We start from the raw sequence: 26,410 nt of genomic DNA on the forward strand, positions 1-26,410 counted from the left end.
AGGGAAAATTAGCTTCCAAATTCTTGTAAACTTATTCAGATCGAGAGCGTCTCTTTATGTTGTAAAAATTTGTAAAATTATTTTATGAAATTTACAAATTTTCCATAATTATCAATTAATACCTGTCTCATTCGCTCGGGTGTTTGCAACTCAATAACGTTGCAAGTTTTCAAAAATTCTATTCGAGCATAACCAAGTTTACCATCTTTTGTGCACAATTTTATTTATACTGGTTTACAAATTTCGATATTGTCATCAAACTTTGGCAAAAAATGGCGTTGCATCGGTTTCTGCAATTCTGGAGCAATTTTGTCCCTATTTTTCCCAACATTGATTGACAGCACGGTAAGGATGTGACCATTTTTAAACAAAATGGACGCACAAAACGCACAATTTCTTCTTGAATTTATGACCAGAAACGCGTGGGGAGAAGCTTCTCCTGTCAGTTGAAACTGTCCTTATCTTCGAACTGTGTTTATACTTCAGGTGCCTGCGACTGTGTTAAATGCTAAGTTTCAGAATGGCATTAGTTAGCAAGAAAGTGAAGCATAAATGGAGCTACATGTGGTGCAAAGGTGGGTAAAATACTTGAAAAAAATCCGTATTCTGAGCTCCATTTTTCCAAGGACTTGGAATTGTAAAGCTGTTAAAGCCCCCAAAACAGAATCTACGTGGAGAACACAGAAATCGAATGAAAATTCATGTTGTTTGTGAAGAAATTATCTTTTTTCGATGAAAATACGTATATTTTTTTTATCGCGAAAACAATTAGTTAATTTCATTCATAAAACATGACTTTTCGTAGGACTGTTGTCTTCTTCATGTAGATTTTCTACCTTTTTTGTGACTGTGGTACCCACTTCTTTGATAAATTCTGGATAAACGATTAATGATCAATAAGTGCCGATTTATATTTCATTTAATGCATTGTGATGAATTAAATATTAAGATATTTTTCGATAAACGGGATTTTCACGATGGAATTCCTAACGCCGGGATGGTGTCAACTTGACGGGTGTTTGGGTCCTTTGGCAGAAAATATTGAGATTTTTCGAAATATTTTTTTTTTCGAAATATATAAAGTTTTCTGATGTTTAAGAAATTTAGACTTTTGTAAAGTTTACACGTCAGCAAAAATTTGTGTTTAAATCGATAATACTTTTAAAAGCGACAAGATAAAGGGGATGGCATCATCCGTATTTGAACGGTTAATCACATTTGCATACAAGATCTCATTGACTGACAATGAGTCCTTGGTAACTTTCTAAAATTGATAACCTTTGTAAACTAATTTTATACACTTTTACGAAATACAGAGATTGGAGTAAGGACTAATTGGAAAAATTGTGAGCTAATTTTCCTTCAAAATATTTCTACAGTTTTGTAAAAGTTTGCAAATCTACGGGTTTTGTGCATTTTACAAAGTTACTAAGCATTGCTTGAATAATTTTGACCAAGTATTTAGCCCACCTCTCCAATTTTCTTACGCAAAATTGTGTCCACTTTTGGACTTGATTACTACACGTAAATCGACTTATATAACAACACGCGAGAATCATGTCGGGCATCTTTAATTCATCGCGTAAGCATCAATCACGTAACTTTTGCAATTGAAGGTAGAGGAAAGAAATGCAGTTTCGCTATAAAGTGAAAATTAAGGAGGAATCAAATTACGTACGATATGTGATAATGCCATTTACTACGGGAAGAGGCCGTGCAGAAATTATGTACATTTGCTTACGCGAATTTAGCAAATTTAGCTTCCTAAATATTTGCAAACTAATTTTATAAATTTGTCGGTCTGTTTTCAGCTAAAATTTTGCCGAAAAATTGAAACAAAAATTTTTTGGGGGAATTATCCTTGATTTTCTGATCAGAAACGGGCATGAATGGGACCTTACTAACCTATTAATTACTCAACATTCTTAACATTTCCTAACCTCAGGACTGGAGTGGAAACATGACAATTTGTCATTTTTCCAACTTTGTCATTGGCAAAGTTTAAAAATTTTCAAAATCAATTTTATTAGCACAAAATGTTTATAAACTTTTTGATAAAAAGAAGCTGGTACAAATTTGTACTCCATGACGCAATACGTTTTTTTGGCATATCATAAATCCTGAATTTTGTTGCAAATAAGCGCTTTCATTCCCATGCTAATTATTTGCATGTCTTACTATGATTTCTTGAAGCGCCGTGCAAGAAATGTGGAAAAAGGTTAAAAAGAAATCAAATCTTGGGTGACGTTCTTTATGGAAATTTGTGTTCCATGACGCAATAATTTTTTTTGTATTTGGAAAACCCTGAATTTTGCTGCAAAAAAGCTCCTATTTCCAAGCTAATCTTTTTGCAAATTTTTGCCAGTACAAAAAATGTGCAAAAAGTGTATGAAACCAAATCTTGGGTGACGTTCTTAATGGGTGAGGTCTCACATGTGTACATATTTTCACGAGACACACGAAATCCATTATTTTGGAATGCCTTCCATCATTTTTTGCCGTCTCAAGGTTGCTTCTCACCAATTAATTCATTGGGTCGCTTTCACCAACCACGGGGAGACAATTTTACTTTTATTACCAGTATGAATCCTGGACTGGTTTTGCTTTTTACGAGGCAGGTCACCCAGTTTTCGGTTAGTTTGAATCCCCTAATTCGACTTCTTGGTTAGTTAGCCAGTGGGATAAGTAGGTTTGCAAAAAAAATTATTGCAAATTTTATTTTGCAAATAAATTGGAAATAAAAATTTTGGACGAAATTTTTGGGACACATTTGGGTTCGGTTTGTTGGTGGCAAAAATAGAAATTTTGGCAAAAAACTGCAATTTTGCAAAACAAATTAGCAAAATAAATTCGAGTGACTTGCCCAGTTTTAGTTTGGGATAAATTTTGGACGCTTTAAATCCCACACATTGCATAGTCTGCATGCAATTTTGTTGCAAAAACCACTGAAATTTTAGCAAAAAGATTTTAAAGAAATTTGCATAACATAAATTTGGCTTAATTTCTTCGAGAAAATCATGACAAAGAAGAAGCATCTCGACTACGAGGCGGAATCTGACGTTGACGATGGTAAAAATTTACCCAAGACGTTCGAAGATGTTTTGGAACAGATTGGTAATATTTTTTGGATATTTCAAAAATTCATGAGAAGGAAATTCAATTTTTTTAAACAAATATTTGTGCAGGTGGATTTGGCCGATTTCAAGGCCTACTTCTCCTATTTGTGCTATTTTATGAGATTCCTTCCGGGTTCTTGGCATTCGTTCCGGTCTTTGTGGGTAAGAAATTAATTATTCTTGTTATTAAAATTGGCAGATTATCAGCGGTCGGATTTGTAGATACATATTTACGAAAAAACATTGAAATATCCATCTAATATTTTTTTTAAACCGTCAAAATACGTATTAGCGAAATTATACGAAAAAAACATAAAAGTAATGACGTGAATATAGTGTTCCTTATTGTCAAATTTCTTCAAAAAATGTGCCTAATATCGTTAAAATATTTATGAAATGCTCTAAAAAAAACATCTTAAAGATTTACGTATTTTTCAAATAATAGGGAAAATATTGATGTCTGAAAATTTCGTGCAAGATTAAACAATGAGGGTATTCATTATTTCTTCGTATCCTTAGTATTCTTCGTATCGTAAAATAACTTACGACGCTTACGAGATTTTGTAAGCGTCGTAAGATTTTCTCATCGAAAATCGCGTTACTACGCTTACGATTTTTACGAAAGCTGACCCCTTGTTTTATCTTCGTAAACTATTTTACGATACTACGGATAGGAAGAAATAACGAATACCCTCAATATTTTTTTACAACTTCATTACAGAAGGATTTGGCACTTTGGTGGATACGAATTTGACCTTGAATAACCCCGGAACAGTTTGTCGTAGCGGGTCAAAATTTTGAACAGACGAGCACGTTATCCTCAAATAGTTGTGTGCAAAAATTCAACTCTCTACTTTCAAAAATGCCTCCCCCACAGCCCCCAGAAGTTGAGACAGTCATTTTAACTTTTTCCAAACTCCGGCTAAAAAATTCGGTCTCAGCAGAAAAAAATTTATTTTCAAGTCTTAGAACCCAAAAAAGTCTATTTGACTTATGTCAGGGCATTTTACAGGTATTTCACTATTCGAAGTGATTTTTATCCCGAATCTAGGTTCAAGGTCATTTACATAATCTTGGGTCAACTTTGCCGTTTATGAAGACGCTGCGTCATGATGAAAAATCACATTCTTTATTTTTTTACCGTGCTATTTGGGAAAATATTATTCTAAAAGTGGTTTTAATACACGGTCCACATAGTGCTTTGCAGATACGCTCACTTTTTGGGGAACTTTGATAGGTGGGAGGACACCACGGCCCGACATTGCACCCACAACCATAAACTGTTTACAAAAGTTCTCCTCAATGAAAAGCACCAAATTCCTTGATTTTTTTCGGCATTTGTCGTGTAGTAAGCTCTTCGGACCCAATTAGTATTTTATAGGGAAAATAGTGCTTCGTCAATTGTCACCAATAACGCACTCTTATTCCTGAACAGAAAATTTAAATAACATTTTTTGCAAACACGGGCGAGATTTTTTCTAGAACAAGTTGAAATTACTGTCTCAGCTTCTGGGGGCTGTGGGGGAGGCATTTTTGAAAGTAGAGAGTTGAATTTTTGCACACAACTATTTGAGGATAACATGCTCCGCTGCTCAAAATTTTGAACCGTTACGACAAACTGTTCTGGGGTTATTCAAGGTCAAATTCGTATCCACCAAAGTGCCAGACCCTGTAGAGCAAGTTGAGATTTGCTCTAATATAGAAGACAAAATTGATGGGAAACCCGATTTATCTGTAAATTCCCAAAACCTTTCCTGGGTCTTAAATATATAGACCCTGAAATAAACAAAATGTGGCATGACAAGGGAAAAGGTTCAAAGTCGTTAGGTCAAGGTCACGAAATTATGAGGCAGTTCACGTCAACCTTCGTAACTTATGAAGATCAGCAAACTAAAAAAAATGCCTCACATCTTCGTAAGGTTTTGTAACACCGGAAGCAAAAATTGCCTTCGATGTGTTCCTAAGTTTCGTCAAAAGTTTGTAAGTCTCGCACATTAGTTTACGTGGTTATCAAAGGTTGACGTGAATTGTCTCAATACAGATAATTTGTTCTGAATGATTTAAAACTGCGCTTGAAAATAGTTGTTACATTTTGGCGTCCGTAGTAGAAAAGTACTTTTTTTTACGAATACAATAATTTTAGGTATATTTTCGGACAGGAAATTAAAAAAAACTGAACTGACTTCTTTATTGGTTAATGATTCTATTTATTTTCATTATCATTTTTACAAACAGTTTTTCTTGTGATCAAATATTTACCAGGTTTATTAAAGCTATTTTTTACTATTATAGAATTTTATACTTAAAGCCATCTGATGGACAGTTCTCATGTTAAACTCCGTTCCACGATAGAGTGAAACGGAGTTTATTTTAGTATCAAAATATCATAACCAGTTAATTTTTCAAAAAACTTGAAATTTTATACTGTAAAATTTTTAAGAAAATTTAAAATTTGTCAAGTTTTTACTCCAGCAAATTAATTTTCAAATATTCAACAATATTTAAACACATGTAGGTTTTTCCACGTTTTTTTAATTACGTGTAATGACTTTATACTCTGTGATTTGTAAAACGATAAAAAATTCAATTAAAAAAAATACAATAACTTCACCACGTTACACGAAAACGTTAAAAATATTGGAGTATAAAGACTATACTCAGGGAGTTGAACTTAAAAATTTAAATTTGTCTAAAAATACCTAAAATTCACATTTTTACTTTTTTTTATCAAAAGTACTGATGTTGAGTGGGATTCTGGCCCGGACAAAAAGTCCTGTTTTGCTGGGAATCGAGCGTGCACGCGCTCTTCCCTACTTTTGCACTGATTCATGTGAAATTTTAAACTTTGACCTAGAGATGCGAAATTTGGCATGCACATGCACCAACATATGCTGCATCATAATATAACATCAATTCCCGTTCCGTTCGCTATAAATTTTTCAGGAAAAATCAAAAACCAAATGTCATCCCTATTACATATTTCGCATATTTCTTGACCATTTTGAATCCCATATGCGGAAATTATAACTGTTGGGTAATTACAATTATACTCAGGTCAGCAACGGTTTGAAAATAAAATGGCAAATTTTTATGAATTTTTGCAATTTCTTTCATAGCATGCAAATCGAAATCAAGGAAAACATAATTTTCTCTCACTTTGTATACTATTGAAGAGTTTATAAATTTTTCAATTATTTTGTATAGTTTGCATCCGCTTATAACAATTATGACTGGTGCATAATTAAACTTGTAAATAATCAGATGGGGGAAGAATGGAGGAGAAATTACCAATTTTGATGGATTTTTGCAACTTCTTTTCAATCCCATGTTTTTTGCATATGTAACTTTTCATGATTTTATTTCCGAAACAGGTGGCGTCCCCGCCGTTTGGCATTGCGATTTTGAAATGGACGTTAGCGATAACAACTTATCATTATCCTCCATTGTTCACACCACGATGATGACGTCGAGTGAAGTTTGCACAGCTTGCAGTAACGGAACTCGGTCAGCCCCTCCGTACACCATCGTGGCGGAGGTAAGAAGTGAATTAAATTTTTAGGAAATATTGATGAGGAAATTTTGAACACTAAATTTCTGGGAATTTAGCGATTATTCGAGAATAAATAAGTTGTCGTCAAAACAAAATCCTATGAATCCATCTAATCGATCTAATTTTACTTGATTAGATGACCGTTAATCTTCTTTGATAATTAAAACAGGTTACAAATTAAAAACCTACTCCAAGCAACTTTGCGGGGCCTTTTAAGACGGCATTATTACATAAAAGCCAGACTCTAATGAACGATTGGCATATAATTTTTAGCCCGGACTAGGGCTTATGTAATCGACCTGTCCGTCTGTCTGTCTTTCCATAACTCTCGAAGGAGTAGGCTGAATTTTACCAAATTTGATACAGACATGCATCTGGGCATCGACCGAGTTCGAAGATGGGTTAGTGTTTCTCACGGGTCGGGTTCTTGCATATCCGAAACCCGAACCCGAACCCGATGCCACTGATCCGAAACTTGAGGGCAACCCGAACCCGAAGAACCCGAAACCCGTTTGCAACGATCCGAACCCGAACTGGCGGATCAAATCCGAAACCCGAACCCGAAAAACCCGAATATATTTTAACTTTAAGGGGTGACTGGCTTTTTAGCTAAAAATTCTTTGGAAGGTTTCAAACAAACAATACTTCTGTAAATATGACCGAGGAATTATAATTAAGCACATTTCTGCATAAGTACATAACTCTTAATTCCTTGACCATAATAATGCAATCTCAAAAAATCGACCATGAATAATGGCTTTCCGTGACATTCAGAAATTTTTAAATCAGTTGAAAACTGAAAATGATTTTCAGTTTCAAGTTTCCAATATTAAAGTAAGCTCAAGCTAAATATTTTGCAAATTTTTGATAAAAAATATATTTTATTTTAATATTCAAACCATAACACTAATTGAAGACACTTGTGAAAAGAAGTTACGACAATTAAAAATTTGAATTATTTAATGAATTACTGCAGCATAACCGTCGTAGCAAGTTTGGTTAACACTTTATTTTCTTTTTTAATGTTTTCGTGTTCGTTGTGGCAAAAAGTTCTTGTTGGTTCGGGTTTCGGGTTCTTAGTCGGAACCCGAACCCGACCCGAACCCGAAATTTTGGGATCACATTTCTCGGACCCGAACCCGAACCCGAAAGTTTCGGGTTCAAAAATTTCGTATCCGAAGCAGGACCCAAACCCGATCCGAACCCGAAACCCGAAGTAAGAACCCGAACCCGTGAGAAACACTCGATCAAAAAACATTTAGACCAATGAGTGGTACCCTGGACACGACTATCACCTCGAAAGTATCCCTTGTTAGCTAACTTTTAATTTCAAATTCTTTGATGAGAAGCCACTAATTGTAAGTATTACCGTGCCGGATTTCATGTTTTTAACGCAATTTCTAAAAATAGATATGGATAACCGCATCAGATATAAATTTTACCAATTTCATTTCATATTGTTCCATTAAGACCCATTTGCAACCTCTCTCCCAAATTTCACTTCGATATGACGATTTTGAAAAATCAGTATGGGTCACCCCATAGGGTCCATCAAGATTAAAATTTTTCCAACCTAAATTCATTTTTGTCTGTTACAATCCACTAGCAACCTTTGTTCCAAATTTCAACTACCTACTACAAATTTTAGAAATCCGTCGGGTCACCCTATCGGGTCTCCCAGGTTTAAAATTTCTGAAACTCCACTCCAATTTAAACGCTTTGAGGTCAGTCGCAATCTTCATACTAAAATTACTTAAAATTATTACTATAGATATTTCTCAAGCTACAAATATTTTACTTACACTTAAATAATTTAACCTGCTCTAAAGATTCTTGGTAGTTAAGGGCAACGCATTTGGATGGAAATGACCCCCACCGGCCAATTACTTGACCGATCATGCCCATCTCCGAACTCATCCTTACTTTTGACCCGAAGATGAAGTGTGCAAAATTTCAAGTCGATAGCTTTTGTTTAAAGAGAGTTATCGTGCGCACAGACGGACGCACAGACGGACGGACAGACAGACATCTTGGTAAATCTATAAGGCCATCTTAAAAGGCCTAAAAAATATCAATTTGGCACGAAAACTTTACAAACTCTTATTAAACCTAGGAGTTATAATTATAATCGCACTTTCCTAAATAATTGTGATTGCCAGTGAGATTTTGGGATTAAATATCACATAAATTAATTTATAAAATTATTTGCGAATTTTGTGAAAAATTCGCAAAAAACGGCGAATCTAAATAACAAATTTGTATACCTGGTCAAAACCGTAAATCCCGAATTATTACCAATCTTCAAACAATATCATATATGGATTACAAATTTTAAAAAATTCTCATTTTGACATAAACTTTACAATTGTTGTAAGAAATCGTATTTAATTTTTACGAAAACCTTCACCTAAATCATTACCTAGTGAAATTTTGGCAAAATATACGACATGAACTGCTACACAAAATTATCAATTAATTGCAAAAAAAGGTACACAAAATGGCTAAAAATAATGAAAACGAAGTGACAAACTTTCAAAATTTTAAATCAATTCTCACATTGACACGTTAACGTTACAATTATTGAGAATAAATAATTAAAGAATTTAAATTGATTCAAGAATAATCGCGTTTAATAATAATTTAGTGCACAATCGCAGCAACATAGAAATAAATATGTAGTTTCTCGTTATTTATGCTTTTGCTATGATAAAATTTTCCTAAAATATCACTGAAATTCCCAGTGATATTTTAATATTCCCAGTGGGAATATTAAAATTAATTTTTAAAAAATTGTAAAAAATCATTTTTTACGTAAGAATCTAAAGAACGAATTGGCATTAAGGATTTCAGAAAATTTTATTTTGGCGTCTAAACTTTAGATTTGCTGCAAAAATTCACACTTGATTATGTATACTCTCGCTTACTTAAAAACTGTTAATTGTCACAAAATCCATCGAATTTTTACTCAAGTATCCAATATTTTTGCAAAAAAAAAATCGCATTAAATTTTGTGATCGCCGTTTTTGAACGGCATCCTATAATTTTTTACTGATTTTTTTCTCTAGTGGGATTTGATCTGCTCCAAATCCTGGGTGACCGCGTCCATCACGACGATTCAGATGTTCGGGATGTTTTTCGGGAACACAATTCCGCCCCAGATATCGGACTGGTACGGGAGAAAGGTGACCTTTTTGGGCCTCATGGTTCTCATGACGGTGGGCGAATCCGTCTCCGCCGTGGCGCCGAATCCGTACGTTTTTGCGGTGGCAAGATTCATCTGCGGGATCGGGTTGGCAGGTGATGTGATCAAATAAGGAACATAGATGGTCAAAATATTTTGAGAAGATTTAGTATTTTGAGATCCGTTCTTCACGAGCTTGTACAGCTAAAAAGGATGAGAATCAACATGGAAAAAGGCAGAAGTTGAGCTAAAATCGATATTTTTTTAAGAAATTTACATTTTATCATGGTCAAAATACTTGTATTTTTAAATCGTGAAAACAGTGAGTCACGCAGAGCTTGATAACTTTGTAAAATCCGTGCGGTTTGTAAGATAATTTTACGAGCTATAATAAATAAACTCCCTTGATCTGACCAAGTTTACAAAAATTTGGAAGCAAATTTTCTTCAGAAATTTTGTAAAATTTTGTAGAAGTTTGAAAGTTTACAGAATTTACGGATTTTACAGTGTTACCAGAAGTTAATTTAATCAGAAAACTTGCATTTTCATGTGAGTGTTTCCTTCTTCATGTAGATTCTCGACTTTTTTCTTAGCAGCCTCCGAAATCCATGCCCTTAGGAAGAATGGAGCTAAAGAATATTGGATTTTGGAAAATATATTTTGACCACCTCTGATAAGCTATTAATGATTTATCGATAAGCGTTTAATGGTTTATCAACAAGCTATCCATACAAAATAATATTTAACCTATCATAATTAAGAATTGAATTTTAGGATATTTTTCGCTAAATGGGATTTATACGATGGAATTCTTAACGCCGAGATGGCGTCAACTCGGCGGCTGTTTGGGTCCTTTGGTAAGAAATTTAATTTTTGAAAGTTAAAATTAGAGATTTTTTTAGAAGCACATTTAAAAAAGCTATTTCTGCTATTTAAGAAGTTTAAATTTTTGTAAAGTTTAAAGACCAGCAAAATATTTTATGTGAATCAATAAGCGGTTTAAGTTCAACAAGATGGGTGTTCAGCAGTATATATAATAACGAAATCTATGTCTTATGAGCAGAGTTGATTCGGATGTCTGACTTTTAGATAAAGTATCCGTCCGAACCGGATGGATATTTTTCAACCGAAAAATTCGGATCCGGTTCGGATGAATATTTTTTCAACCGAAAAATTCGGGTTCGGTTCAGATAAATCAGAAAAGTTGCTAACCGACTCAACTCTAATAATGTGAAAACGTAGATTTGTAATTAGCATACTGAACTTGACAATATACATATATCTATGGGTGAAAATTATGAGGAATCATTTGTAATTTTAATTCGCATTCATTTCGGATGTTTTAACGTCACGAAAAACTAGAAAAATTTGGAAAATTACTTAAAAACATAAAGATAGAAAATTGGAAACAATCGCAAATTTCAGAAAAGAGATATTTTGCATATTATTAAATCGCTCGTTTCAACAATACTCTTTTCTTTAATATTTGGCATTAGATGAATGTGTTGCTGAGTATAAAAGAAATTAATAATTGAGTTGTTTGCTAGATTGAAAAAATCTGATGGGTTGAATTTACTTTTTGAAATTCTTTAAAATCACGACTTAACAAATATAAAATTTAGTTTGAAGTTTTAATCTCCGAAATTGTTAAGGAATTATTAAAATGAGATTTTTACCAAGGTTTACCCTGAATTTGGATGTGTATTTTTTAATGAAATGAAAAACTAAATATTTAGCATGATATTTGACAGGGATGCTAAAAGTGAAATTAATTTAAGAATTTTTAAATTACATTTTGTCAAGTTTTTATCCCAAATAAAATAGTTTGGAGTTTTTGAAGTGGTTTAAACTATATAGATCCGAAAAATATCCGTTACATATTTTGCACGTTTTTGATACAACTAAATTTTTAAATTGTTTGTTCGATACAAATTGCAATTAAGTAGCTTAATTTGCTGAATAATATTTTCGGTGTTCATAATTATGCTAATGCTATTTGTAGCACGAAAAATTAATTTAAAAAAATTAGCATGTCATTTCGAATTAAAAGGAAAATTGAGAAGTGTAAAATTTCTAAAAGGTTGTAATCCAGGAAATAAAAAAAGTTTGAAATATTTGAATTTTTCGCGAGATATTATTACCATTAGAGGAATAAATATGCCAAAATTAATGTCACTGTAACCCCAAAATAAATTTATAGGAGAGGTTTAATTGATTGGAAAATTGTGATTGGTTGAATTGTCATTTTAAACTTTTGTAAAACCACGATTTGAGAAATAAGTATAAAATTTTGTCAAGTTTTTAACTGGAAAAATTGAAATTGAAACGTGATTTTTACCAAGGTTTATCCTGAATTTTGACAGGTGTACTTTGTTAGCGACATGAAAAAGCAAAATATTTTGCCCGATATAACATTTGCCTTTTTTAAATGGTTTGTGAAATTAATTGCAGACAAGTTAAACTAAATTTTGTCTAGTTTTTAAGCCAGATAATATTTATAAGTTTTTCAAATGATTTCATTAACAATTAGATTTGTTGGATCAGAAATTGGTATTAATTTCTTTAACTTTGTTTAAAAATTGAAAATTATTCTTGTAATTATTTCCAAAATGTGTAAAATCTTGTCTAAAAACTAATTTGAAAAATTTAAAACTGTATAAAATTATTGTCCAATTAGTTAAAAAAATGGGCCGATTAAAAATAAATTAGTTTTTTTAAATTCAAAATATGGATCAAAATATGATTATTAAAGTTTTGAATTTTTTATATGACTACAACTTTTCTTACAATTTTTGTAATCCCTGGAAAAAATATAATGATTAGTATAAGATGTAGCGTTAAAAATACAATTTTGTAAATATAAAATTTGGATCCCGTATAAAATGTTCAAACCAGTAAATTTCAGTCAGATAACGCATCTCTCGGATCTCTGATGTTAACTTTTCAATGGCAGTTTTAAAACTTAAAACTTAGCACAATTAGAAATAATTGTTTCAATTGTTTTCTAAATTCATAAATATGTAAAATTTATGATAAAAACGGGTTTGAGAAGTATAAAATTGTATTCCTACATAATTTTTTGAATAATTATGCAGTAATTTCAAAAGTCTTAGTCTTTTTTCTTCCCCAAAATTTGGGTCAAAATTTGAAAAATAAAATAATCTGGAATTTGTAAGTGTATAATTTTTTAAATTTTTAGTTGTATAAAAAAACTAATAGAAATTGAATGGATTTGAGTGATGCAGTTTTGTTGTAAAAAGCGTTTTTATTAAGCGTTTTAAGCGAGATATTTAATTTTGTAAAGGTTTAATATTTAATTCCACCCAGGCAAGAAATTTAAAAGGGTTGACCAGCTCGAAGTTGTAAATAGGTTTCGGGTTAATTAAGTTGAGGGAACGTTTCACGCCAGCGTTTGTAACCTTCGTAACTGTGTAAGGTTTGTAAGCTTACAAACTTTTACATGCATTTCTAAGGAAATTTGAGTTAAGAACTTTTACGAAATTTACGCACTTAAAAAACAAAGCAGTTGTCGATTCGTAAACAAGAGTTCGTAAATAATTCAAGTATTTGATATTTGCATTTTCAGTTGAAATCAAGATTGCACATACGCGACTTTTTTTTGCAAAAAAATTTCTGATAAGCTACAAACTCAACTCACGTCAAGAATGTGTAACCTTACAAACTTGACGCAGTTACGTAGTTACAAAGTTGACGTGAAATCCATAATTTTTCAATAGTAAATTTATTTATTTGATGCAAAGTTAGGAAATGTCCTAAATCGTGTACGAAATGTTTAAACATTTCCAAAAATCAAATTGGGACGAAAGTTTAGGTTATTTAAAGTGTTTAAATGTTCATAATTAACGATTTACTAGATTCACATCAAAATTCAGGCTACGAATTTGTGCAAACTTATCACAAGGAAATTCACCTTAAATTAGCGTTTCGGTAAATCTAAACTCGTAAATCTAAAAATTTGTAATTTTTGCATTAGGACGATTTGGGAAATTTAAAATTAGTAAATGTAAATGTAAAGTTTTTAAGCCAGAAATCAAATTTTCAAATGTGGACTATTTAAATTACAATTAGGTTTAGTTACTCCAAGATAAGAAGTACAATATGATGGTTTTTGAAATATGGAAATTTTAAAATTATGTTTCAAAAAATAATTAAGAAATTTTTTAATGTTAGTGATCCTGAATTTTAAAGTTATTTTTTCATACATTGAAACGAATGTGAAATACATGATTTTTTTTTGCATCCAACTTGTATCAAGGGCTAAAAAATGGTGACTTGATAGTTTTTCTTTATGTGAAATTGAAAGAAATTCAAAACTTCAGAAACTTTTTGCGTGCAATTTGATAAGATTTTGTATTTTAAAAAGCTGTTAACTTTTCTATAGGGCGAGGGTCTAATGATTCTGGGCGTGTTGGCATATTTCATCCGACCTTGGCGTCTACTCCTTTGGGCCACGACGTTCCCCTTCGTCACTGTCTTGTTCGTCTATCCGTAAGGAAATCGTTTGTCAAAAGTTTTATAAGAAAATTCGAAATTTGTTACTAATAAATAGCTTTGTAATTCCAAAAGTTTTACGATTTTTTTTGGCCAAGTTGGAAGTCACAAAAGAATTTCAAGTTTAGTAAAGATACACATAAATTATTTTAGGTGAACCGGAAGTCTGGCTAAAGATTTTGCAAACTTAAACTAGGAAGTACTAGTATTTTGCAAAAAATTAGTATTTTGCAAAAAATTTAAATAATATTTTACGAATTTAATTCATAAATGATTTTCTACATTTGAGAGGTTTCAATAGCGTGAAACAGGAAAGTTTTTTTTATTCAAGAACAATTTTACAAGTATAATTTATTTTTTGGCCAAGTTGGAAACCATTTTACAAGTATAATTTTGCAAATTTAAATAAGAGAATATTTTACGAATTTAATTCATAAAGGATTTTGCACATGTGGGAAAAGATTTTAAATGAGTGAATCGGGAAAGTTTTTATTTTAAATTCAACTACGTTTTGCAAAAAAATTAAGGCAAAACTATGTCTGAAAATATTTGCAATTTATATTGCTACCTATTAATTTGTCCATGTCCAGATTCCTGCCCGAATCACCACGCTGGCTTCTCCGTCAGAAACGTTACACCGAAGCGGCCTCCGTCCTCTCGTACATTGCGAGGATAAACGGGCGCAAGTTGCGGCGGCGGGATGTCGCTGTGCTGAAAGAGATTGGCGACGAGGAGAGCCGCGCCGCCGGCGGTGGCGCCACGGTGCGCTACTCGTATCTCGACCTATTTCGTCGCCCCAGCATCCGCCGGAAAACGTTAATCTTCATCGGAATCTGGTTCTGCTGGGCGTTCACGTACTTCGGGCTGAGCTACAACATTCGGAACTTTGGGGTGGATCCCTACCTCATGACGGTGCTGATGGGGGGCGTGGACGCGATAGGATTCAGGGCAGCGTTGTTGGTAAATAATAGGTGAGGGGCTTATCTGAGGGCTTATCTGAGCAAAAGATTGTCTTTTAAGAATGCAACTCATTATGGTCTTTGGAGTTAAAAAACATGGCGAATCCCGGTCATGGCTAAGGGCGCTGACATGATGGCGTGTCTAAAGTTTCTGCAAATCGAGTGAAAAATTCCGAAATTTTAAAATTATGTGGCGAAGAATTGCAATAAAAAAGCCGTAAAAATTTTGATATTTACTTGGTTGGTGTTTTAAAATTTTTGAAAAATGAAAATCTCACTCCTTGGTACAGAAAAATTTGCCCTTTCTGATTGACCAAATCTAATTAAAAACTGTTAATTTATTATTTATTTGCAATTATTTTAATGGCGTTAAAACTAGTAAAGTGTTAAATGTTTGCAACTTAATTTCCTTATTTTTATGGGTGACAATCTTCCTACACTCACACTCTTGTGCTTATCATGCGCTTATCTTATCCAATCCATAGATTGGGACGTCGCAAAGCGCTGCTCGCCTTCACCGGAATTTCCGCCTTGTTCTTTCTTCCGGTCGGATTTATCCAACTGTTCAGTCCGCCAGGGGCTTATCAGTCGATCTTCATCCCGCTCATCCTTCTCGGGAAGATGTGTGTGGCGGGTAAGAAGGCGTGATTGATAAGACGTTATCCATTATTTTGACAATATTTTAATTTAGGGGCGCGATCTGCGGTACGAGTTTTAACCGTGGAATCGTATCCCGTATCAATTCGTACGATGGGATTTGGCGTGTCGAGAGTGAGTTCAACGCTGGGAGGGATGATTGCACCGCAGATTGCGTATCTTGGGTCGAGTGAGTGGTAGATAAGGTCTTATCTAATTTAGTAGTGTATGTTATCCGATAGGTCACCGAATTTTAGGAATTGATACTTGGAAATTCACGAAATTCACAATCTTTACCCAAAATCTTCGCCAGAACCTTTGGGGCAATCAATTTTGTTACCAGGTTATTCCCTGTGCAAAGGTCACTTAAGGTCATCGCGTGTTAAGGCGTGACCCCGGAAATTCAAAGCCATGTTCTGCCCCGTAGTTTCGGGTCATTTTGTTACCGAATTGTGGAAATGATTCGAAATTACCTCAGTCAGAACTAAAATTTCTTGAAGAATTATTGGGTAAAAATCGTCACCAGAGCTTAGGGACAAGTTTGTACCGATAATATTTTAGTGCAGAGGTCACTTAAGGTTCTTGACCTCGTCTCATTCCTTTCTTTAGAATGGCCCTCTCTCCCTCTTTTTGCCTTTGGAACGTTAGGATTTCTGGGCGCGTTGCTATCCCTCTTGCTCCGAGAAACGAGTGGAAAACCGTTAGAGGACAAATTAAAGGAAGATACCACCGGAACCCAAGATAAGCATAAATTAGAAGATAAGGTCAACAACAATAATAACAGTAGCAGCACCACCAGCAGTGGTGGTGGTGGAGGAAAAGGTAATAAAGTGACCCCACTTCCAGCTCTTCTTGTCCCAGACGCCTTTAAACATTCCAACGAAACCAATAAGAACAAGAAAAAGGGCGACGAAAAGCGAAAGAAGTCGAAGAAGAAAAAGGGCAGGAAATTAAGATCAAAATCTATTTAAATATTAATAAATTTCCAATAATTTGAATAAATTCGCCATTTCTAATTTATTTCGAAAGGGAAAGTTTCACCAGTGTAAAAAAAATTCAGGAGAAGAAATTCATATAAAAAATTCATGACAAAAAAATACTTACTGAACATTTGTGTTTTACATTTCCACAAGTATTTAGAAACACGCCACGACCACAAATGTCGATATTTATTTACCTGTTGATGAGAAATTCAGCGTCTTAATATTTGAAGGAATAGCTTTCATTGCGTGCAGGTATCCTCCCACGGGACAATATTGTCCCGACGAGACGAGAGCTCAACAAATTAATCACATCAAGTATTTAATACCCAATATTTACATAAGTATGTCCACCACTCGAAAATATAAGAAAGGTGGGCGAGGGGTCAGACAGGCTGGATGTGACCTCAAATTTGACCCCTCCATGTAAAGAAAAATACTAGATTCTTTCTGTACGTTCCCCAGGATTAAGAATTTCTCCGTATTTTCGATACTATTCATGTCGTGTAAGAAATTGGTTTCCCGTTTTTCTGAGCCCTCTTGAAACTTGGGGTAAACAAAAGAAAGGAGCGAGGAGAACAAGGGGATGGATGCATATTATTCATAATTTAAATACTTTGAATCCAATACATCCTGGTTTTACAAGAGATCGATAAGTAAGTAAAATGAGAGAAAAGCCTGGTTTTTATCGATTTTAACGAAGAATAAATATTGATGGGTTTCATTTAACAAAGTTTTTAGTTTTAAGTCGGAGGAGGAGGAGAAAGCTGGGCGGAGAAAGTGGGCATGTATGCTTGGGTGAAAGTTTGACTATTTTGTTTTTATGGATTAAGTACTTAATGTGATGTGAAAAAGAGGGAATGAAATGTGGGATGAATTTTATAGAGGATGAATTAAGAATGAATATTTGTAGATATGTAAAGAAGTGTATTTAGATTTGAAATTTTGTTGATTAATAAATTCGAATTTTTAATTGAAAATTTTGAGAATCGGAACTTGCAAAAATTATTTAATACAATTTTTATAATTTTGTAAGGATAAAGTACAAAATTCTATTGTTTAATGAAGTGAAAAATGATTAAGAAAATTAAAATTGAAAAATATTTTCGGAATTTTCAAAAAACTTTATGTATCTATTAATGTATTGTTACTTGTAACTGTATTGTTATTGTACTTACTATTTAGCTAATTGACTTGCTTATTATTTTAAATATGAAAAAGTATAAAGCCCTATTTTCGTGTAAGCGTATATTGAAATTGAGATTGAAAAACATTATCGTTTTTCTCGGAATTTTTTCACTTCCTTTAAAAAACACGATACATGTTAAATTTGTACGTACTTACTTAATTATTTGACGTATTATTTATTTAAAGTATGAAAAAGTATAAAAGTTTTGAGCCTTGTTTTTGCATAAGCGTATCCGTTACTGGTAGAATGATGACGAGAAGACTGAAGCCGCCGTCGCTGCCGTGTCGTCGTATTCGACCTTGCTGACAAATGCTTTCATCATGTCGGTCTGCGTCTCGAGCTCTTTGACCTGTTGACCCGCCGAGATGACAGCATTGTCAAATTGATTGACTAATTCCTCCTGGAATAAATTAAGATCATATTTAAATTATGTGTTCATAATTGATGGATTTTTGCATTTGTTTCCAAACTTTGGACAACTTTTCTTTGAACATAAGTAAATTAATACAAATTAATGACGAAAGGAGGTAATTAAATGATTTGTTTTTATAATTAGTGAAATTTTTGATAATTTTTAGTTATGTGTTTGTAATTTATGCAATTTCTGAGCATAATGTTTTTAAATTTTCTGAATTTTGAAAAAAAATCTTATTTTGCAAATAAATAACTTCTGGAGGTAAAAAAAATTGTATCCGTGTTTGAATTCCTTAATAATTCTGAATCATTATAAAACTCACATATCGTTCCACTTTATGTTCCAAGTTGACCTTTTTGTTCGTCTTGTTTACAAATTTTTCAATTTTGCTCAAATGTCCATTAAGTTGGGCGACCTCGTGCAGCAGGGCGTCCTGGTCTTCAGCCGGGCACGAAATGTAGGCCGCACTTGGCGACGAGGCGGTTTCAAAGAGGAGACGATTCGTTTCGAGATTATTTTCCGTGAATTTTTTCAAGGATTCCATCGCATTGTCCATCGCGGAGGCGAAAATTGCTAAAATTAAAAAATAATGTTATTATCTGTATCACTGCTATAATAAATCATCTTTTGACATACTAAATTTCTCTGGGGGAAAGTTTTTGGCGAAATGGGCGTCAACCATGGCTTTCGTGGTACGTTCCATGATAACCTTGTAGTTATCGACGGCTTGCATAATTTCATCGAGGCGAGTCATCCACAAGGGGAGATCGGGATCAGGACCAGAGTAGGTTTCTTCGTCGTCTTCGTCCTGGGGAGGAAATCCTATTTAAGAGATAGATAAGGCATAGTTAAGATAAATACGTATCATATAATAGGTAACTATAAGTTTATAAACTTTAAATGTTTTACATCTTTTTATACATACATACCACTTGTTATCGTGGAGGAACTATAATCCACCGAGGCGAATTTAGCCGACAAATTCCTACAACTTGTTTGTTCCGGTGTTCTCGTATTGGCCCGTTTGGCGTGAATGGGGTCCAAAAACTGCGCCCAACCTGCGGCCGGAGTCCAATCACCGGATTCTAATCGTTCCAAAATTTGGAGCTCTTCTTCCGGCGAAAGGTCCAACTTTGGAAGGGCCCGAGCAACTCCGGAGGGTGGATCAGTCGCTGAATTAAAACAGTTTCGAGGCGATGCTCCAACTCGGTTGGAATCTAAACATGGTTTTAATCATAATTAGTTAATTGATGTAATTAAATTGATGAAATACTGGGAACGAACTTCTAGGTAATGAGCCGGTCAGACTGTTATTGACCTGTCGACCTCGCTGGGGATTGTTGGATGAAGCGTTTTTAGATGCTTTCGGCGTCTTTGGAATGGCCCCGGTCGCCGCGGCGGTTGCCCTGAGGGGTTTAATGGGGGCCATTTTCTGTTAATTGATCTATTAGAAATTAAGTGTAAACAAAATAATAAATTATTATTAATAATTAATAATTTAAATGTATTAATTGTTGTGTTTTAAAACGATTAATTATTATTGTGGTATGTTTAAAGTTGGGGATGAATTGTTTTAATATTTATTTACCTCTTGTATTTAACTAAATGATAAGTTAATTGGAGAGAAATTTATTAAAATTTCTAGGAATTGACAGAAACGACGAGACAAATGAAGCTGACAGATTTCGCAAACTGATCTCAATTTGCCTCAACATCTTTTGTCTCGTATTGTGACTTACAATTTGTGAAACTGTAATTAATCATGATAATTAAGTAGTTAATTAATAGTTTAAACGGTTTAGTAGGTTATTATTAATGGCATGCAAAAATAGTCGACAGGTTTGTTAAAAATCACTTCGAAATGGACATATTCCGTATTGAATCTTGAAGAATGAAATTGTAAAATTCATGCAAAAAATAAGATAAATCGATTCAAAGTCTAATCTCTTAAAACTATTTTCGTAATTATTATATATGCAAATGTTTAATAAAGTTTGAGATGAATATTAATTAAACCAATCACTTATTTGTCTTAACGGATATATTTTAACTTATAAAAAGTTTTATGGTATAATTTTTAGCATAAAAATATTAAACTTGATTATGTAACCCATAATTTCATTTCTTATTACTTTTATTTTTCCTCTTGTTGGACTGGGTGTCGGTATGTTTGCTATTTTCAATCCTATTAAAGATATCAGTAACACAAAATTCGTGCAACTTCCGGTTGGTTTCCTTCGCCTGGGCTAAGTCCATTTTAAGCTGATTGATTTTCGCGAGGCTGTCCCCACCACGACTGGAAGATGAATATAATGATGATGACGAGGTCATGGTGTCATCAGAATCGTCACCTTGGTCAACTCTGTTCCATACTTTGATGAGTTCTTCGCCGTCTGAAAAGCAGAACTATTTAATTACGGCGTAATAATTATGTAATTGCATGGTTAAATAACTTCATTATTTACCGGCATCATCCTCATTCCCTTCGATAAGCTTGGGAACATCGGGGAAGAAAATGGTCGGCTTTTTCCCACTCCTCCCACCCTTCAAGGAATCGGGGTCATTGAGCCAAAACGCGATATTTGTGACGGGCCCTTTCGACCCAGTGGAACTTGCCGATCCAATTGTTCTGATGGCTTGACGACTTTCCAAGTCCCAGATGAAAATGGACCCTTCTGAGTCGCCAGAAGCGAGATTTTTCTCATCCGCAGATATAGAAAGGGCGGTCACTCTATTATTTAAGGGAAAAAAAGTTAATTAAACATATTTAATTATGCACTTTCTCTACTACATACCTCGTCGTATGTTTTTTCAAGACGGCATCCTCACTCGTCGTGACCTGAGCTTCCATCCCTCTCGGGGGGTTTGTCAAGTTGAAGAAATAAATCGTCCCGTCGCCTCCCCCCACAAAAAACGACCTTTCCAAACGATCCACCCCGATTGAGTGGAGGGGTTGTGGAAAAGCGACAGAGAGTACGAGGGACCCCGTCAAAAGGGAGTAAATCTTAACGAAGCGATCTTCCGAACAGGTGAAAAGGGTCGCTTTCCTTCCGCCTGACCCGACATGGAGGGAGGTCACTGGTAACGTGTGGTGTGACCAGGAATACGTTGGTTTCGTCTCGGCGGAGGAGACGAGCTAATTAAAAATAGGACGTTAAAAAGTTAAGCTTTAGATTTAAAAATTTACGTGAATATCGATGATAAAATAATTAAATAGCACTTATCATCGTAAGTATGTACGAGTGATAAGCCGACTCACCTTAAGGAAACTCCACACAGAAACTATACCATCCGCACCCCCACTGATTAGATAAGTTCCATCGTCCGTGAACTGAAGAACGGTGACGGGTCGGTAATGTGCGGACGAGATGACCTCAACGACACGGCCGGTGGCAGGCTGTATACAAAAAAATCAGGGTTATCTTTTACCTTATCTATCGTAAAACTTATTTTCCTCTCACTTACCTGCCACACATTGATTTTCTCACTGATCGCGACCACGATATAATTTCCGTCGGGAGAGGCCGTCATTGGACCTAATTTTTGCTGTCCCACGGGACAAATTATTCTTCGGGATGATTGCAACGGACTCCCGACCTGCCAAAGGTGAACGAAGGGTTTTCCCACCTCGGCGATGAGGAGGCCTTCGTCGCGGAGAAGGACGAGCGACCCTGTCGTGGCGCAAGGTCCCTTTAACGCCAGTAGTTTCGTCCCCGTCGAAGGATTCCAGATGGTGACGGATGTGTTCGACGAGGGCGTGTGGTCCGTCGTGACGAGGACTTCCATTATTTTAATAATTAACTTTAATTAATAATTAAACAACAAAATATGTGTGATGTGATTGTGAGATGAGAGAATGAACACATGGCAAATCGACTCGCGGCAGGAAAGCGAACATTTTGAGATTTTTCGTATCGCATGAAAATGAGACAGACAACTGCAGATAATGCGACATAATTAAATGACAATTTGGAATTTAATGCACAATTATATACGAATAATTAGGATGACAAGGCTGGTTTATAAATACAAAGCACAAAATAATTTAGAGAATAATTGTCATTATATCACAATTATTATAACGGGAGAGAGAGTGAGGTAAAGGGTCGAAATTGAGGTCAGTTCAGTATGCAGTGAAGAAAAGGGTGCCGAGAAGAGTAGCGAAGGCTGGAAAGGTCGTGATGGTCATCTCGGTGGCGCCAGACTTTTTGCAGCCGATTCCCGACTTGCGACAAGGGTGGAGTCCGAGGCGTGAGTAGCAGCATTTCTGTCGGGCGCATTCCGCTTCTCCGCCACAATCGCACTCTTCACCCTCTTCAACAATTCCTGGAAATATGATAAGTTTAAGATAAGCCAAATTTTGAAAATTTCATGTTTGCAAAATTACTCAGTTTGAGGTGAATTATTTATGCTTACCATTTCCGCAGAAGGGGTGCTTATCAATGTCGAAACAGGCGGACTTGCACTGCGACAAGATCTTGGTCACTTGGAGTTTGGAACACTTGCTGGGAACTTTTTCCTCCATGGAGTAATTTCTCAGGACGTCCGGCCACATGAGGAAGTGACGTTCGGTACCCTGACAAAATAAAATCGTAAGGTTATCATACTTAATTCGTAACCTTTCACCTTTTCAACGTACCTCAGCATCTTTGAAAATGTCGCAAGAATCATCACCCGACCCATCCGGCGCGGATCCAAAGGCTCGTCCGATCTGTTGTGCGGTCAAGTAGGTCAATTGGTCTTCCGACATACGGGAAAAGTTGCCCTTCTTCGCATTGGCCGAGATAAGAATGACATTGTTCGATAAGCCGGCCTGATCTTGACCTCCGCACACCCCGTTATGCGCGTTGATTCGCTTATCTGCGGAAATTAAATTTTAAAATTTCCAAGATTTCTAAAATTATGAAAATTCTTACCATTTCCAGCCGCCGACTTGGCGAACATGGCGCCAGGGAAGCGTTTCATCGTGTAAGTGATGGCGACACAGCAGTCGGAAAAGTCCATGCGGGCCAGATTTCCGTACAACATGTCGAGTTCGTCGTGCTCCAAAGATTCTTCGCCTGAGTCGATGTAGATCCAGTTGTCGTTCTGACGGTCATAGTCGAGCCCGATGTTATCCGGAGTGCCGTCGCCGTTCCAATCGGTGGAGCGGAAAATCCAGGAAACGTTGTCGAGAATGCGGGCAAGAAAGGGGGCTGGACGGATGGGGGGAGTGACGAAGGACATGTATTTGTCGAGGAATAGCTTGTCCACGGCGAGGCAGACTTTGCAGAGGTAACCGCCCGGTCTAAAAAGATAAGAGGAAGATATAGATCAGACAAATTTGAGAAAAAGTGTGCAAATTTTGTAAGATAAGTAGACAAAATGAGTAGTAATTCTCCGAGAATCGGAATTTTATCACAATTTATGCACAGTTTATGAGACGAATGATTTTTTTGTAAGCCGTAACCACGCCGTAACTTTAGATGAACTTGAGAAAATAGCACAAATACGTTTGCAAACAAGAAATTTTGATAAGTGCACAAAGGTTAAAATGTAGTAAAATTCGTCTTAATTAAAATTAGGGGGAAAATACATATCAGGCAAGTTGAGAAAATATTTGCAAAGTGTGCAAATTTTATAAGATAAGTGGACAAATATGCAGTGTAAATTCTCCGAATTTGGGATTTCTCACAACTTTTGCACGCTTATGAGACGAGTTATGTTTTAGAATCGGTTAAAGATATTTGGAGAACTGAAGATAAATTTGTTGGAACGGCACAAGTACGTATTTACAAATACGTTTGCAAAATAGATAGTTTGTAAGATCAGTGAACAAAGGGCAAAAATGTCGGAAAATTCGTCGTAGTAAAATTTACACAGTTTGCAACCAGTTTTTTTGTAAAGCATAAGATATTTTGTGAACTTGTGAACTTGTTTACAAAGCAGTTATGATTTGATTTTCATTACCGTTGCGGTGAGAAGGCCGGGGTTGGGAGGATGCAGCCGTAGGAATTATCGGCAGAAAAAGCAGACACGGCGACGGCGCCTTCGTGTTCTTCCAACACGACGACATCATTCCCATCCTGCACGATGGTTTTGCCATTGGGACGAAAAACATATTCTCGCTCAGTTCCGGCTAAAGTTAGAAAGGTCAGGACTTAGAAAATGCCAAGGTAAAATAAAACATTTCATTTGTTATGCACTTTTCAAATGGATGGCGGGATGGCCTTCGTTATCAATGATGATCTTATCTCCGCCCGCGTCTAAAAAAGAATAAGATTATGAACTTCTGCACCCATTACAAATTAATTATACGTGCGCTTATCTTACTAAACGTGATAACGCCATCGTCATCCACCTCCATTTGTGGCTCGCCCGCAGTAATGTAAGAATTGCGGTTGGTCGAAAAGACGAGAAACGATCCGCGCACGAATTCTGACGGATTAACGGCCGCCATGAAGTTTATGAGGGACGCTCCTTTCGTTACGACAGCGTTATACTGTAATTAGTTAATCAATTCGTTAATTATGCAAGTTAGTTATGGAGATAACCTTATCTTGTTCTTACCCTGGCTCCATTTCCGCCGCGACTCATGACCGCGAGAATATTGCGGAGGATCTTTTCATTCTGGCGCATGAGTTTCTTGAGAAGTTTGATCTCTTCAACTTCGTAGACGATTTCCTCCTTGGTTTCCCAGTCGTAAACGGCTACCTCCCCGTAGAACGAAGTCCCCACGATTTTTCCATACACGGCGGAACCGTTCTGACCAACGACGAAGCCGTGCACCTTTTGCTCCTTGAGTTCTCCGATGAGTTCAGTTTCCTAAAAAGTGGGATAATTTTTAGGCGAAAATTTCATATTTTTGAGAATCATTTAAAGCTGTTAACAAAAAATTCTTGTTTCTGGTCGTACAAATATTTTGCCACGATACTGTCAACCGTTTTACGACAATTTTACAATTTTGGGAAAATTGAGCACAATTTTCGAATGTAGCCTGTATTTTACAAAATTTTATTGGACCTTACCTCCTCCTCTCGTCGAATGAATTGATCCGTGTCGTCCTGATACTCGAGGTGTGTTCGGTAAATGCAGAGCGTTATTGTCGAAAATTGTGACCGTTCGTCCGGAACTTGAAGCTTGAAGGGGAGACACGGCGCATTCGGGTCAGCCCACTGATACCTCTCTCGCCACGGCAACTTGGGCCAAGCCAGCCCGACCTGCAACGTCACGAAAGAAAAGGTCAATTAATTTGCCACCATACGAATTACGACCTTTTCTCACCTCTGAACTCGTCACGGTAAAAGTGCTCGGTCCGCCAGGCAGATATTCGACATCTTCCGGATTAATCGTGGCATTTTTGACGTCCAGAGGAGCCGGGGACGGTTGAACTGGAAGATTTGCAGGGGGCCGATTTACGTCTGCATCGCCGCCGCCGCCGCCGACATCATTGTCCCCAGGGGACGAAATTTTGACCTTTTTCTTCCCTTTGCCGCCATGATGTGGTCGAGCGTGGTTGGATCTGTCGTCCGAATTAGAATTGTCGAACCCTTCGATTGAATTTTCTCCTCCGTCTCCATTGTCCGACGAGACGACCCTTTTTCCCGACGTGGACGTGGCGAGAGCAAGACTCACCGCGAGAAGGGCGACGAGTCCAAGGCGGACCATAATTTATGATAAGAAGATGATAACTGGTAGAATTGAAAGATAAGTTGATGAAGATAAGTGTGGAGTGGAAAATGAAATTGGCGAGATGCTGCTCTGACCTCGCTGAAATTGGAAATGAGTCTGATTTTGATTTGCCAGACGGAAAAAGCTGTGAAAAAATCGGTTCTCGTGGTGACGACGACGGGTTTTTGAGGTTACAAATTTTCATGAGAGAAATTTTCATGA

At 35.7% G+C, this 26,410-nt stretch overlaps 4 protein-coding genes across 4 annotated transcripts; 1 reads left to right on the forward strand and 3 right to left on the reverse strand.

The window, feature by feature from the left end:
- The first annotated feature begins 1,442 nt into the window (after nucleotides 1-1,442).
- On the forward strand, nucleotides 1,443-18,040 carry LOC110848966 (organic cation transporter protein). Its single transcript, XM_022096340.2, has 10 exons — nucleotides 1,443-3,114; nucleotides 3,186-3,278; nucleotides 6,488-6,651; nucleotides 9,732-9,963; nucleotides 10,622-10,704; nucleotides 14,250-14,356; nucleotides 14,950-15,330; nucleotides 15,804-15,952; nucleotides 16,010-16,144; nucleotides 16,564-18,040. The coding sequence occupies exons 1-10, from the start codon at nucleotides 3,018-3,020 to the stop codon at nucleotides 16,923-16,925; spliced, it is 1,803 nt and encodes a 600-aa protein (XP_021952032.2). The 5' UTR covers nucleotides 1,443-3,017; the 3' UTR covers nucleotides 16,926-18,040.
- A 59-nt stretch (nucleotides 18,041-18,099) lies between these two features.
- LOC110848793 lies at nucleotides 18,100-20,265 on the reverse strand. Its single transcript, XM_022096115.2, has 6 exons — nucleotides 20,127-20,265; nucleotides 19,823-19,982; nucleotides 19,468-19,755; nucleotides 19,175-19,360; nucleotides 18,861-19,111; nucleotides 18,100-18,523 (listed from the first exon to the last, which is right to left on the reverse strand). The coding sequence occupies exons 2-6, from the start codon at nucleotides 19,965-19,967 to the stop codon at nucleotides 18,359-18,361; spliced, it is 1,035 nt and encodes a 344-aa protein (XP_021951807.1). The 5' UTR covers nucleotides 19,968-19,982; nucleotides 20,127-20,265; the 3' UTR covers nucleotides 18,100-18,358.
- A 296-nt stretch (nucleotides 20,266-20,561) lies between these two features.
- LOC110848710 (WD repeat-containing protein 18) lies at nucleotides 20,562-22,411 on the reverse strand. Its single transcript, XM_022095989.2, has 5 exons — nucleotides 22,004-22,411; nucleotides 21,798-21,935; nucleotides 21,334-21,674; nucleotides 21,004-21,269; nucleotides 20,562-20,931 (listed from the first exon to the last, which is right to left on the reverse strand). The coding sequence occupies exons 1-5, from the start codon at nucleotides 22,322-22,324 to the stop codon at nucleotides 20,657-20,659; spliced, it is 1,341 nt and encodes a 446-aa protein (XP_021951681.1). The 5' UTR covers nucleotides 22,325-22,411; the 3' UTR covers nucleotides 20,562-20,656.
- Nucleotides 22,412-22,495: 84 nt separating this feature from the next.
- LOC110849322 lies at nucleotides 22,496-26,303 on the reverse strand. Its single transcript, XM_022096727.2, has 10 exons — nucleotides 25,802-26,303; nucleotides 25,546-25,737; nucleotides 25,088-25,342; nucleotides 24,851-25,019; nucleotides 24,724-24,783; nucleotides 24,488-24,656; nucleotides 23,455-23,825; nucleotides 23,178-23,398; nucleotides 22,955-23,114; nucleotides 22,496-22,864 (listed from the first exon to the last, which is right to left on the reverse strand). Exons 1-10 carry the CDS (start codon nucleotides 26,183-26,185, stop codon nucleotides 22,662-22,664), a joined length of 2,184 nt encoding a protein of 727 aa, XP_021952419.1. The 5' UTR covers nucleotides 26,186-26,303; the 3' UTR covers nucleotides 22,496-22,661.
- Nucleotides 26,304-26,410: the final 107 nt, after the last annotated feature.

Source organism: Folsomia candida, unplaced genomic scaffold, assembly GCF_002217175.1.
Source record: "Folsomia candida strain VU population unplaced genomic scaffold, ASM221717v1 Fcan01_Sc004, whole genome shotgun sequence".
In the NCBI taxonomy this organism is placed as follows: Eukaryota; Metazoa; Arthropoda; class Collembola; order Entomobryomorpha; family Isotomidae; genus Folsomia; species Folsomia candida.

Bases quoted from the DNA above. Each gene is read 5' to 3' on its own strand.
- LOC110848793 (XM_022096115.2), bottom strand. From the start codon at position 19,967: ATGGCCCCCATTAAACCCCTCAGGGCAACCGCCGCGGCGACCGGGGCC. The intron at 19,361-19,467 runs GTATGTATGTAT...TCTCTTAAATAG, and splicing joins TTCCTCCACGATAACAAGTG to GATTTCCTCCCCAGGACGAA. The intron at 19,112-19,174 runs GTATGTCAAAAG...TTTTAATTTTAG, and splicing joins CTTTCCCCCAGAGAAATTTA to CAATTTTCGCCTCCGCGATG.
- LOC110849322 (XM_022096727.2), bottom strand. From the start codon at position 26,185: ATGGTCCGCCTTGGACTCGTCGCCCTTCTCGCGGTGAGTCTTGCTCTC. The intron at 25,738-25,801 runs GTGAGAAAAGGT...GTGACGTTGCAG, and splicing joins TTACCGTGACGAGTTCAGAG to GTCGGGCTGGCTTGGCCCAA. The intron at 25,343-25,545 runs GTAAGGTCCAAT...CCCACTTTTTAG, and splicing joins TCATTCGACGAGAGGAGGAG to GAAACTGAACTCATCGGAGA.
- LOC110848710 (XM_022095989.2), bottom strand. From the start codon at position 22,324: ATGGAAGTCCTCGTCACGACGGACCACACGCCCTCGTCGAACACATCC. The intron at 21,270-21,333 runs GTATGTAGTAGA...CTTAAATAATAG, and splicing joins TTGAAAAAACATACGACGAG to AGTGACCGCCCTTTCTATAT. The intron at 20,932-21,003 runs GTAAATAATGAA...TCTGCTTTTCAG, and splicing joins AGGGAATGAGGATGATGCCG to ACGGCGAAGAACTCATCAAA.
- LOC110848966 (XM_022096340.2), top strand. From the start codon at position 3,018: ATGACAAAGAAGAAGCATCTCGACTACGAGGCGGAATCTGACGTTGAC. The intron at 6,652-9,731 runs GTAAGAAGTGAA...TTTTTTCTCTAG, and splicing joins CGTACACCATCGTGGCGGAG to TGGGATTTGATCTGCTCCAA. The intron at 15,953-16,009 runs GTAAGAAGGCGT...ATTTTAATTTAG, and splicing joins CGGGAAGATGTGTGTGGCGG to GGGCGCGATCTGCGGTACGA.